A 14432-nucleotide genomic window follows, 5' to 3' on the forward strand; every position below is an offset into this window, starting at 1 on the left:
CTCTTTCCCATCTCCGTTAGGAGCATCATCTATTTAAAATGATTTTGGCATTTAAATTCTTGAGATACCAGAAGGAACAGATTCACATTCTGTATTTGTTGTGCACAAACAGCTTGAATTTACAAAGACAATTTATCTTAATATAAAAAAGGCTGGAACTGGTAGACTCTCTTTTTCAGTTAAAATGGAGTGCCTGTGCTTTAAAAATCTAACATGTTGGTTTAGAAACTGCTTGATATATATATAGATAGATAGATAGATAGATAGAGATATATATAAACATTTTATTTAAAATATCATGGTGCATATAACATGAAAATAAAGGATTTTTCTTATTGCTAATCCATTTTCTATAATCTTCCTGTAATTACAATGTTGGTGTAATTAGACTAGAGGCATGTGGTGTGGTTGTGTTGACACTTGTGTAGCAATAATGGATGATGCAGAAACTGAATGTTTGGAATACTCTCCCTGCATATCCCCCCCTCTCCTCCATGTCTTCTTTCTTCCTTTTCCTGTTCTGCTTAAATACTACAATTGTTTCATGTGCTAGAAAATTAAACATTCTTGCTTTTCAGCTTTGCAGTAGTTTAGCAGCGACAGGAGGGTGAACAGTTGATGCTTTTGATAGGAACCATTGTAAACCAATGGTGTATCTCACTTTTTGATATCTAAACACTTTCTGTTCATTGTTCACAGCCTCACAGAGGAGGTCTTTTGGGTGGAGAGGTAGAAATGCTTCACTTCTTGTATTGGCTAGAGATAGTCTAGCAATTAGATCTCAAGTTAAATATTGTTGGTTAGCATACAGCTTTCTGTCAGTGGTCAAGTCCACAAAATGACTTTTGCAGTGAGCAAAGGTATCACCAAGAACTTCTATAAGGAAAGCTTTTCATTCTGTTTAACACTGAGTTAAAGGTCAACTGGACTGGAATTCAGTTAAGGGTTGGATTATATTTTTTTCTTGTGTGTATGTATGACTGAGCATACACAGATGGGTGCAAAAACTCAGGTTCTCTCTTCCTTTTAAAACAAAAGCACAACAATGCTCCCACTCTCCCTGCTTTTTAATTTTCAAGAGTTTACATGCTCAAGTTGCAGTAAAACTGTTGGCTTGCTAGTGAAGTGTCATTATTAGATTGATGTTTGTAGCATTTAGAGGTCATGATTGGCCATCACTTTTCAGTAGAAGGTAATACTGGTTCCTCATTGAATCTGAGCCTGCTTAGTTTGGTAACAAAGCAGATTGAAGTTTACATCATGTTAACCTGAGGTAGTTCTGCATCTGACAATTTAGCATGACACATGAATATAGAAGGAAAATGAAATATTTTAAATTTATGAACTTGTAATGTTTGCTGTGCTTAGTGACACAGGTTGAACAATAGGCAGTGTCTTTTTGTTTTAAGTACATCTGATTTCCAAAACTGAACTAGTCAGAGGATCTCAAGCCACTGTGTGGGCTGTTAACAGAAATACTTCTGTTTATGATGTGATGCTCTGTCAAAAACTGAAAAAAAACCCAGAGCTCCATTTTGCCATAATACTGGCAGGGACATGAGCAATCTATAGAAATACAGTGTTCTTCAAGAAAGAGATGAAGTGAGCTAAACACAGATCTAGATTTCACACTTCATGGAAAACAAAGCAGCTAATCTGAAGAGGAAGTTTAAATTGCCTTGCTTGAAGACTGAAAGTGGCATAAAACAATGATACTGTGGAACCCTGTCAGAGTTCTCAGAAAGTTGTCTTTACCTTTTTGCAGAAAGCACCCTTGATTTAGGGAATATTAAAGTATCTGAAAAAGAACATTTTTCAGCCACTGGCTTCTCTTTTTAATTTTTTTTTCTTTCCATTCTTTCTTTCTTCCTAAAAGTCCATCCAAAAGCATTAGCTGAGTTTGAGGGGGTGGCATTATACCTTTATATTAAAAAAAAAACAAAACACTTCTATGATAATCCAGTTGACTTTTAAAATCTTTATTTATTTAAACTCTCACACATTTAATTTCCATGTCTTCCATAACCACAGAATTCTGGTGACACTGTTTACTTGGAAAAAACAGTTTTATCTTTAGGGTGTCTTATCCCTTTTCAAAGCATCAGCTGCAGGTTGGGCTTTTCAACATTTTAAAGTAGTCTTTAAACATTTAAACATTGTCTTTGAAAGACATACTCAAGGTTGCTCTTAGACTTGAGTCTTTGCAATCTGTATCTTAGTATTTGTGAGTTTGCAGTCTGAGCATCAGCATATGTTGTGCTAATTTTTTAGTTATTGATTGAGCTGTTAATTTCAAGTGAAGCAGTGTGTTTATAAACCACAGTGAATAATTTCTTGTAATGATTCCTAGTATTTCACAAAATGCATAGTTGTTTTTTGTAAACCAGATTGGCAAACTGTGATAGAGAATATGGGAAGAGCCTAAGTTTACCTGAGCCGCATGTTTAATCTGACTACAAATCAGTGGGTTTTGCTTCTCCATGGGTTTTTCTTTTGTGGGTTTTTTTGTTTGTTTTTTTCTTTTTTTTTTTTTTAATATATAAGCAAAATTCAGTTTTAGCAAACTGAAAGATTTCCTACTGAAAGTAGGAAAGACAGTATTCAGTAATTTATCACTTCATAAATGCTTTATTTTTAAAATACAAATGTAGAAATCCTATAAGGAGAAAGCAAAGTAATTCTTCCTGCATGTTGATATTTTAACACTTGCTTGGCAAAAGTAGGAAGTTCCCATATAAGTATTGAAGTGGCAGGGTAGACACAAGAACTTCTGCTGTTTAAAACAGGGAAAAAAAACAACCTTAGGCTCTTAGCATGCTGTTGGTAAAAAGGGATGAGACATCTGAAGGTGTGCCAGACTTCTTGATACCAGATTACTTTCCATAAGCAGAATGTCACCAGTCTTCGCAGAGCATGGCTCGTGATGACAGTCTCGTTTTGGTCCACCGTGGACAGAATGAAAGGCCTCTCTTGGAATGCAGCTAAACTCACCTTTGAGTTGAACAAACAACTCTTCCACATTTGAGCCACTTGGGCCAGACTTCAAAAGCATGCTGCTGGATAAGAATTTCAGAATGTATTTTTAAACTTGACCACTGCACCACTTTGGTTTTGTTTCTTCTTGCTATCTTGCTTTGTCATTGCTTGCTCTCTGCGACAGTGTACTGCTTGTAGGTGGTCCCTGTAACATTATCTTCTTAGCTTTAGCAGATTTAAGTACTCCAGATCCCTTTCTGTAGCTCTTGACTGCATGGCACTGCATGCAAAATCTTTATTTTTGTTCAGGCCATTGTAGAAGTTTGTATAGACAGTCTGTATGTAGTGCTAGCTTGGGTCATACACTGGAAGTACAGTTTGTGTTTCGCTGCTGTTGCTGTGTATTGCATGTGTGTGTTCCTCTGTATGCCAAGTTACAGGTGCTGCAGGGCATGCGATTTGGGTAATTAATTCACCTCAAGTAAGTACTAAAAAAAAAAAAGAAAAAAACCAAACATGTGTGCTTCTCTTAGCCAGAGTTCTATACAGGTGCCTTGTGTCAGCCATACTGTTATGTAAATACAGTCTAGTTGTTCTCACAACCTGCAGAAAGGCATGAGACCAGCTGAGTTTGAGCCTGCCAGTTTATACACATTTACTTATGCTCTGGTTGTGGCTTCTTAGCTGACAGTCACTCATAACTGCCATGGGGCACATTTCAAAGATTTTTAAAGGAACTCGTCCCTTATGGAAGCATTTGGGGTTGGTTTGTTTGTTTGTTTTTTAAAGAGACTGGAAAGGTTATAATAGGAGGGGAGGTTTTGTTGGGTGAGGCATGCGCAGGAGTGGCATAAGGCAGGTGTCTTTTCGATAACAGCAAGGACACTTGAAAAAGAAATGAAGCGTTAACATTTCTGAAAGGCAGATACTGACTAAATACAGAAGAGGAGAAAAATCCCTTTGAAGAAGAACCCATTTCAGCAATAAGAATTCAGCTTTAAGTTGTAAGTCCATCGGCAAATTTGTTAGTTATACCAGTATTTGTTAGTTGTACCTTCTCAAAGGGATCTTAAACCCACAATCCAGCTAGAGAGGATATTTTTTTCTTTCTTTGTAAGGGGAATCTGAGAGCTTACATATTAAGCCTTAACGCTGTCTTAGCCTTCTTCAGAAATTCATAAAGGACTACTTTTTGATAGTTGTGCCTTGTGGATTCAAGAGTGAGACATGGGGATACACTCCCTGTTTGAGAGCCTCAAGAACATGACCCTGTAAATGGCTTTGGGTTCTGGGTGAGCCACCCCCTTGCACAGGTTCCAAAGGCTCCTTAGGCTTTGGTCACTGTACTTTGGAGGAGAGGGGGTATTTAAGGGGTGAGTGTCAGGGAGATGGAGTTAGGCTTTTCTCAGGGATGACCAGTGATAGGACAAGGGGTAATGGTTGCAAATTGGAGCATAAGAGGTTCAAGGTGAACATCCGAAAAATTTTTTTTACTGTGAGAGTGACAGAGCCCTGGGACAGGCTGCCCAGGGAGGTTGTGGAGTCTCCTTCACTGGAGACATTCAAAACCCACCTGGACGTGTTCCTGTGTGATGGGGGGTTGGACTAGATGATCTTTCGAGGTCCCTTCCAACCCCTCAGATTCTGTGATTCTGTGATTCTATGATTTGTGCATAGCTGTTTGATAGAATCACAGGATCATAGAATCATCCTGGTTGGAAGGGACCTTGAAGATCATCAAGTCCAACCATAACCTAAATCCCCCTACCATAACCCAATTTACCTGTTCAGTGCTTAAATCACATTGATATGCACTATATCTGTATTTCTTTTAAACACTTTTAGGGATGGTGACTCCACCACCTCCCCGGGCAGCTTGTCCAACCACTCTTTTGATAAAGAAAGTATTTCTAATATCCAGTCTAAACCTCCCCTGATGCAGCTTCAGGCCTTTTCCTCTCATCCTGTCATTATTCACTTGAGTGAAGTGGCCAACTCCCACCTTCCTACAGCCTCCTTTCAGGTAGTTGTAGAGAACAATGAGGTCTCCCCTCTCCTCTTCTTCAAGCTAATCAATCCCAGTTCCCTCAGCCTCTCCTCACTGGGCTTGTTCTCCAGACCTTCCACTCCAGCACCTCAATGTCCTTCCTGTAGTGAGGGACACAGAGCTTAAGGTGCAGCCTCACCAGTGCTGAGTACAGGGGCAGGATCACATCTCTGCTCCTGCTGGCCACACTATGCCTGATGCAGGCCAGGATGCTGTTGGCCTCCTTGGCCACCTGCTGGCTTGTGTTAAGTTGGCTGTCAACCAGCATCCCCACGTGCTTCTCCACCGTGGAGCTTTCCAGCCACTCATCCCCAAGCCTGCAGCTTTGCATGGGGTTGTTGTGACCAAAGTGCAGGACCCAGCACTTGATCTTATTAAGCCTCATACAACTGGCTTTGGCCCATCGATCCAGTCTGTCCAGGTCTCTCTGCAGAGCCTTCCTACCCTCAAGCAAATTGACACTTCCTCCCAGCTTAGTGTCATCTGCAAACTTACTTAGGAGACACTCAATCCCCTCATCTAGGTCGTTAATAAAGATATTGTGCCCTGGGGGACACCACTGGTGACCAAGTGGATACAACCCCATTCACTACAACTCTCTGCTTGACCAGCCAGCCAGTTTTTTACCCAGCAGAGAGTGCACCTATCTATGCCATGAACCAGCAGCTTCTCTAAGGGAATGCTGTGAGAGATGGTGTCAAAGGCCTTTCCAAAGTCCAGAGAGACAACATCCACAGCTCTTCCCTCATCCACCAGATGGGTCATCTGATCATAGAAGGAGATCAGGTTAGTCAAGCAGGACCTGCCCTTCCTGAATCCCTGCTGTCTGGGCCTGATCCCATGGCTTTCCTGCACTTGCCATGTGAGTGCTCTCAAGATTAATAGGAGTGCTGCTTGTTGGCAGTCCCCTTTTGAAGTGAAGAGAGATAGATGCACCCTGTGTAATGTTGCAGATCTGTGGTTCCCCCAATTAAGGGGAGAGGAAGCTCTCAGACATAACCATCTCAGCATCCCCTTTGGTGTATGGGGCTTCCTTAGCAGCCCTCCTTTATCAACACCATTCAGCAAAGACCAGGTCAGCCTCTGCATATTTTGACTAAATGATTTGCCTGCTTTTTTATACTGGTAATAACTAGTTCTCTTGTTTTCCTCTTATTTTTTTTGTGATGCCTTTTGGGACAAGCCAGATACATTTGACTCAGCCATAGCAAACTTAAGGAAGTTCAAAGTTGGCTGTATTTGGGAATCATCAGTCTCACTCTGGGAATAAGCTTCTTTCACTTTTATGTGTTACGAAGCTGTTGCTCTCTTAGTGGGCAGCCAGCTAGCCTAAATCCAACTGGTTTCTATAAGGTTTTATGTTTAGTTTTTTGAAAGGCTGACACTTCAGTGCATCCAAAACTAGATGAAGAAGGTGGGCTCAGAATAGCTAAATTAATCTTAATACAGAATTAAATTGTAAAGTAGTAGTTTGTAATGTTCCCTGGACTCAGAGATCACACTGCCTTGTCATGGCAAATACATTTTCTTTGGCTTGGCAGCCTGCTTATGAATTGGTATCGTACCGGTTTGGACAGTGTGCTGTGATAGTGTGGAAATGGTTCACATATTCCTGCACTTTTGCCTTTAAAATCTAAACGTCTTCTGTTTATGCTCCTTCTAAATTAGGATTTGGTGTCTACACAGGCAGAAAACGCAATTCACTGACTCCCAGATCGAGTCTTTTCCCTTGTCCGGGTTGCCAGCGGGACATCGATCTTGGAGAACGTGGCATCAATGGCTTATTCCGCAACTTTACTTTGGAAACCATTGTGGAAAGGTACAGACAGGCAGCCAGGGCAGCCATTGCTATTATGTGCTATTTCTGCAAACCTCCACCTCAAGAATCCACCAAGAGCTGCCTGGACTGCAGAGCAAGCTACTGCAATGAATGTTTCAAAATACACCATCCTTGGGGAACTGTGAAAGCCCAGCATGAGTATGTTGGACCAACCACCAACTTCAGACCCAAGGTAAGTATCTTAACTGAATTTGGGTTGCAGCATTCGTATACTGCTTCAGGCACACCTGTGCAATGATAGTGGCTTCTTAGAACCATTGTTGCTCTACTGAATCTTACTGTTACTGAGTGAACCATAAGCTTTTGTTCTTATTGGTGCTGAAGTGGTTGTCACTAGGAGGGCAATGGGAACATATGTGATGGGGACCCTAAGAATAAGGATATTTTTCTTCAGGGATGGACTGTGTTATTTGTGATTTGTGTAATTTTTTTCTTTTTTTTGGTGAGACTTAATGATACTGAGCATCTAGAGTGGCAGTGCTTTTCTCTAAAAGTCAGGTCAAGGAGGGTGCCTCTGTGCAGTAAGCTTAAAAATCCCAACACAATTGGCCTCCCCCCAACCACCTTTAAGGCAGATTCTCTTTTGGATGTTTTGTGTTTAAACTTGATCCATCACAAAACATCTTTCTCTTCTCCTTCCTTGCATCTAGCAGTAGCAGTAGAGTTCAGGTCTCTATTGTTATTGCACCATGTTTTTTTAGCTACAGTAGAAAAGAAAAATGCAGTGGCTAGTTTTCTGCTTTACACATTAATGCTGTGGCATTCAGACAAACAGTGACTGCAGAGTGCTGTTCCCTTTGTTTCTCTTGCTGAGCATGGTGCGGAACATGGCAATGAGCCTCATTGAATTTTATGTACACGATAGGAGAAATTGTCACAGCTGTGATCTCCCTAACAAGGGACCACAGTAGGTCTTAATGTTCCAGCACTTGCTGTGTGCCTGTGACTGGTAACCTTGAAGGTCCATGGATACCAGAAATGCTGATGTTCCAGGAATCCAAATTAATGTTTATTAAATTAAGTTGATTTGGTTAATGTGCATGTGTGAGAAGTTCTTCACTGGTAGTGTACCTTCTTTGAAGCTAGAAAAAACTGAGGCTTAAAAGTTAGTGAGCTGGCAGATGGGGAACATCCAAGTTCACTTGGTGCCACTTTTCTTGAGTCTAACACATTAATTCCAGTTAAGACCAAGCATGTGCTTGATGAGCTTTAGAATGTGCTAGCACATAGCTATCCTTGTGAAATGTCCCTTTTTCAGATAAATGAGTAAGGTAAGTTTGTCTGCTGTCTTCCAGCTCTTAATCTAAAATGCTGTACAGTTCTTAAAAGTTTTGCTTCTATGGTACATAAACCTCCACTGATGCTATGTTGCCACTTAAAAATACCAAAGGCATCTTGTGATCCTTGTGTACTCTGAAAGGTGCCAGATGTTGTTATACTATAAGCAGATTGAAAATTGGAGTGTAAAAATCAGTAGAGTTTTGTTCAGAGGAAAAAGGGGAGAAGTGGTTTAGCTCATCCTCATCTTGATAGATCAAGTGCGTATGTGTGTGTGTTATTTAGCTTTTTTAAATATTATCTGAAGTACTGTTTAAAAAAAGAAAAAAAACAAAGAAAGACATAATACAGTTAAATCAACTATAGACACACCTGCAGAAAAACTTCCCAATAATGATAAACTGATCTTTACTGTGCTCTTGTAGAGACTTTCTTAGGACTGTTTGAGCTTAATACAAAGAAAGAAAACTGCGTTTTTCATTGCACTGGATTGCTAAGACCTGAACTAAATGCATGGAGTATTTGCTGGTTTCCTAAACAATGTCCTCAGTGATCACTTTGATTTATGACCAGGCTGAACAGCACTTTGTAACTAGCGTGGTGGGGATGGGAGAAGCACATACTGAGCTGATTGTTCTTGAATTTTGAGAAAATTAAACACGGTAATCTGCTGACCTCTTCTGTCTCTAGCTTGCAGGATGTAAACCTTGCTTATACAAGAAGATGAATAAAAATATGTGCTTTCTGTTTGGTGTGACTGTGCACTGCTGTGGAAAAATTACTTCCAAAGGTTAACAGCATGACTGCAGGTTTTGGTGATGTCTTCCTCCACAGCCAATTTTCCTGAAAGTTTCCTTTCCCCTAGTACCTCCCAAATCCAACTGTCCGTGACAACAGGATAGTATATAACATATTCAGGATGCTAGTGAGACTGGTGTCTTTTGGCTTTTCACCATAGCCTAAGATAACATTTGGAGCTTGAGAGTTGGTTTCAGAGATGGTCTGCAATTTTAGCTTAGTGTGTCAATATTTATGCTGCTCACAATTTACTATTCCTGTGCCCTTTTCTGTCCTTTTGTGCATGTGTGTTAAAATATTGTATTTTTAAAGCCTGAGTGTTGGCACTGCTGTCTTGTTTTTCTCCTTGACATGAAACTGAAAAGCTTTCTCAAGAGCTCTTGTTTGGTTACATGGAGTAGACAGGCCCATATGTTGTCTTTCAGTGCTCTGGAATGAGCCAAAGTATTTTTTTTTATTTTTTATTTTTTAAAACACAACCCCCTCCTCCATCTCCTCTTCTCTCTTTTAGATGGTTTTAACTGTTGTTTACACCTGAAGAAGTTGAGCAGGACTTTCTTTTCCTCTTTGAGCAGTTGTTTCAATATGTTCAGTTTTTGAAAGATGATTTTTCGTGAACACCATTTTTTTCATAATGCTGTGGAAGCTGGTACTAGAATTAATGCTCAGCACAAGCAACTTGTAATTGGAGTAAAAAAGAAAAATGTAAACACTTTTTTGTCTTCAAAAGAACTGTGCCTGGGGGTGGTGGCTGCATTTTGCTTGTTGCTTCAAGAGCAGTGACTTTGTGGCTGATCAGAGACAAACTTAGACTTAAATCATTATGGTATTATGTCAACTTTTCCTTTAAGAAGCAGTTCAGATTCTTGTTTCAAGAGATGCTGGCACGGTTAAATTTGACATGGTGGGTATGTTACATATTGCATTTACAACTCTGAACAGGAGTGTGGGGAGCTGGAGGCATGCAAACAACTTACTATATTAGCAAAATGGTTGATTGCATGCTGGAGATTATACGATCTATACACAGACATTGCTACAGGTTTGTTTACTGTAATTCTTGTGAAACACTGTGTGTTCATCTACCGACTTTCACTGGCATGGACAAATATAAAAAGTGGAAGATAAATTGAAGATAAAAAATCCACTTATGAAATCAGACACTGCTGTGGGATGGTTGAGTGTTTTGATGGTTTATCGAGCACCTTGGTTTTTGGAAGTACACCTGCATTTTCTGTGCTCTTTTTTTTCCTAGATTTTGATGTGTCCAGAGCATGAAATGGAGAGGGTAAACATGTACTGTGAAATCTGCAGAAGGCCTGTTTGTCATCTTTGTAAACTGGGTGGATGTCATGCAAATCATAGAGTAACAACCATGAGCACTGCCTACAAAACTCTTAAGGTAAAAGTAAATATTGTTGAGCTTGCTGTAAGAAGGGGAAGAGTACTGAGCTACTGGTGTAAGGATAGACTCCCTTTGGCAGGAAGCCAGAACTTAGATGTAGAGAACACTGAATGAGGCATGCTCCTATGCAACATCTGTTGATGTATATTGTAGTGTGATATGGCACATGTTAGATAATCTAAACTGTATTTTCTGTGAGGCTTGAAACATAACTTCTTAAAAGTGTTTCCACCTTATTCTAGCCAACTGTACAGCAGCACTGACCAATGCAGAAAGCATAGACACGTAATAATTTACAACCTAGCTTTTACCCTGGATGTTCAGATAAGTGTTGTGTGACATGGGTTAGCTGAAACTTTAGAAACTCTCCTTTACAAGTATCTGTTGGGACCCTGAATGTTTCTGAAGTGGTGTTGCAGTTAATTCCCTAAGCACAGTAAAACAGGGAAGACTTGCAAACATAGCTTTATTATTAAAGAATGATTGCTGCTACCTCCTCTTCTTTTTCTTCCTCCTTTGCTTGCAGGAAAAAAAACCCAAACAAAACAAAAAACAACAAACAAACCAAACAAGACTAGCCTGACCTGTGCTCTTTGGCCTCCTTGCCTGGTTGCAGGGCTTTTCCTGTACAGCTGTTGACTCTTGAAACTAAGGTGGTGCAGAGACACTCAAAACTTCATGCTTTGAACCACTCATTTTTCTAGCAAATCTTACTGCAAATGAGTTAATGGCTAGCAAGGCTTCCCTGTAAGTCTTAGTAGCCTCCTCAGGCCTCACGTTCCTAGCCTAAGAGCAAGTGACTCCTGAGGCTGGGGAGGCATGAGCCCTCTGAGTCTGTTACCTCTTGCTCCTGGAGCATGTGTGCCAGTCAAGCTCACAGCAGTGGCCTGATGCCCCTGCACAGTCATGGCATACCAAAGCAGTTTTCCTTTGGGTTGCTGTTCATCACTGGTGGCAGGCTGTTGTGCCTAGATAAACCCAGCAGTAGCTGGATGACCTGCCTGTGCTTAGTATTGGTTTGGGTGAGGTACCCTTGTTCTGCCCGCTTGCTGTTTTGTTTTAACAGGAGAAGCTTTCAAAAGATATTGAGTACCTCATCAGTAAGGAGAGTCAGGTGAAGGGTCACATCACACAGCTGGATCTGCTGCTGAAAGAAACAGAGGTAACTGGGGCTTGCTGATTTTCTGGAGATAGCCTTTGCAAGGACTTGGTGGGAACTCCATCTGTTTTCAGTGAAGCATTTCAAAACCTTTTTTTTTTTTTTTTTTTTTCAGTGAGCTCACAAAGTTATTTCTGTACAGTTTGTTTCAGTCCAGAATCATATACACTAAGCCTTAGTCCTGACAGCGTGGGAAATTTGGGCAACATACAGCAGGAAGTTAAGTGTTGGTGGCTGCTGTAAAATTAATTAAAACAAAGTTTATTTGATACCTTAATCATAGAGAGGTGAGTTAGACTTACAGTTCTTGTGTATTAATGGTCCTGCACAATCTACGCTGTCTGTTTACCTTGAGATTGTTGAAGTAAAGTCAGCAGTAAGGGCAAAAGCTCACTGTAGAAGAGTCAGACCTGGAGTCATGCTCAAATATGAGCTGAAAAATACAATAACAGAAATTGCAGGAGCTCCTGGTCATGCATGTATCTTGATATGGGCTGCCTCCTTCCTTTATAGTTCTTTTATCCAGAGCATTAGTCAGAGGTGGCACTGCAGTTCTGAGATCATACATGAGAAACTGGGTGGGACCCTCAGTTCAGGGTGATTGAATAAGTTGGAAGAGCACCTAGCTCTTGGGAATGAGGACTTGAAACTGACCTGCTTTTATAGTGCTTTTACATGAGCTGTTTGGACAAATGCCCTGCCTATCTTAAGAGGTAATCAGAGGGATACTTTCCCACTCTTTGATTTCTGTGTTAAGATTGTAAGTGCTTACCTGCTCGGCTGCAGCATTGTTCGTATTTCCAGTGCTGAAGAGCGTAACAAAGCTCATTAGTCTTGTCTGTCAAATATGTTGCTATGAAATCTTTGACAACCTTAAGCAAGTTTCTATACACAGCCACAATGCTGTGTAATCTGCCTCAGTTGTCTTTTTTTTCGCTCCTAGTGCAACAGTGAAAGAGCTAAAGAAGAAGCATTGCACAGTTTTGAGAAATTATCTCATGTCCTGGAAGAGAAGAAATCTGCAGCTCTTAGGGCAATTGAGGTTTCTAAGAATCTAAGGCTGGAGAAATTGCAAACACAAGCAGAAGAATATCAAGGGCTTCTGGAAAATAATGGTCTTGTAGGATATGCTCAAGAAGTGCTTAAAGAAACTGATCCATCTTGTTTTGTTCAAACAGCAAAACAACTTCATGTCAGGTATCTTTATTATCTTTTGTTGAGGTGCAGGTACTGTTTTGGGATGTCTGGTCAGTCATATTCTTTTGACACTTGGTAGCAAAGTAGTAAATGCAGTTCCTATTGCAGAAGCTGAGAGATGGTTCCCATACAGTTCAGTAGAAATTACCCTGCTACAGTGTGCATTAAACAGCAGGCAAGGGGGCTCTGTCCTGCAACAATGTCTGGCCTTGGTCAGCAGGACTGACACATTCCTTTGCTCAGAGATGGCATTGGGTATTTGGAAGTTAATCTGACAGTTCTCTTCTGGCTTTAATCTTAGTAGTTGTTCTCCATTCGCACTTAACACCTATTTTGTTCTCTGTATATAATGCCTCAAATTGTTAAAATGCTCTGTAAACTGAAGGGTTACCTGCTAGTTATCCTTGCACTGATGTACAGAAGGCCTTTGAATCTTGCATTTGAATAACATCCAGAGAGAGAAAATCCTGGGAGACATTAGTAAGTATATGAAAACAGAACTTTTTTTAAAGCAAAAGCATTTTTGCTTTAAGGACCGCACATGTGAATTTCCTCTTCTCTCTTCTGCCATCCCTCTGCTTCTTTGCTTTCAGAATCCAAAAAGCTACTGAATCTCTGAAGAGCTTCAGGCCAGCAGCTGAAACTACTTTTGAAGACTTTGTCGTGGACATAGCCAAGCAAGAAGAGATCCTTGGTGACTTGTCCTTCCATTTCAATGGTAAATTGCAAAAGCGTTACATCTTTCTGGAGTTGCAGTTTTAAAGGAAGCAAAACTTAGGGCTGCAGTTGCAGAACTCAGTCTTGCAACCGGCATTGTCCCTGCTGTCCCCATGATCTGTTGATCAAGGTATTACCTGGCAGCAACACTACCTTTAGCTTTGATATAGAAGCTAAGATTCCATTGCATTCAATGCCAGGTTACACTGGCTTCCAAATTATTCTAGTTAATACTGGGTCTTCCTTGAAGCTTTTTTATCCTCTTTCTTTACAGAAAAGTGTACATTTTTTTTAGCTGTCAACAAAAAATAAATAATACAACGTTCAAAGTAGAAACAGAAGGTAAGGAATTTATTTAAGTGCATGAATAGAACCATTCTCATCTGCACTCTTTACTCGAGTGAATTGGATTCCTCTCCACTCTCCACATCCCCTACAGACACTGCAACAGCCACTCAACAAAGGGCTTGTGTGGTTAATTCTAAAGCAACATGTATCTAAATTTGAGGTATTTTTCTCTCTTGCGTTCCAGGTCTAGAAATACCAGAAATCAATGAAGAGCAGAGCAGAATGTACAACAAAGCTCTTATTAGTTGGGAATGCCCTGGGAAGACAGATTCAGCTGATATCTATGTTCTTGAGTATCAGAAGCTTAATAGAGAAGGGGAGAGCGCAACGTGGCAGGAGATAGAAGTTTGCAGCAAGAGGAAAGTAATATCTGATCTTGATGAAGACAGCAGCTATGCCTTTAGAGTTCGAGGATATAAAGGGTCCATCTGTAGCCCTTGGAGCCGAGAAGTTATTTTACATACACCTCCAGCTCCAGGTATTGCATCTTCTTTCATCCACCAGATGCTCAGTCAGTGTCTGTCGGGGTTAAGAGCTGTAGGTGGTTTCCAGTAGCTCCCAGACTTCTACTGTACTGTTACCAGTCACATAAATGTTTAGAAGCACTGTTAACAAACAGGTTAAGTAGGTAGCGTACTGAGGCTGTGCCATCTTGTGTGGCATTCCT

General features: G+C 40.5%; 1 protein-coding gene across 1 annotated transcript in view; it reads left to right on the forward strand.

Annotated features, from left to right (window-relative positions):
• Positions 1-14432, forward strand: part of TRIM36 (tripartite motif containing 36) — a 19623-nt gene that overhangs the window by 2276 nt on the left and 2915 nt on the right. The window contains exons 2-7 of the mRNA XM_009995262.1: positions 6710-7035; positions 10195-10341; positions 11411-11506; positions 12447-12700; positions 13294-13418; positions 13950-14243. Of these exons, the coding sequence (XP_009993564.1) occupies positions 6710-7035; positions 10195-10341; positions 11411-11506; positions 12447-12700; positions 13294-13418; positions 13950-14243 (1242 nt within the window). The remainder of the gene's footprint in view (positions 1-6709; positions 7036-10194; positions 10342-11410; positions 11507-12446; positions 12701-13293; positions 13419-13949; positions 14244-14432) is intronic.

Source organism: Chaetura pelagica, unplaced genomic scaffold, assembly GCF_000747805.2.
Source record: "Chaetura pelagica isolate M959 unplaced genomic scaffold, ChaPel_1.0 scaffold863, whole genome shotgun sequence".
Lineage (NCBI taxonomy): Eukaryota > Metazoa > Chordata > Aves > Apodiformes > Apodidae > Chaetura > Chaetura pelagica.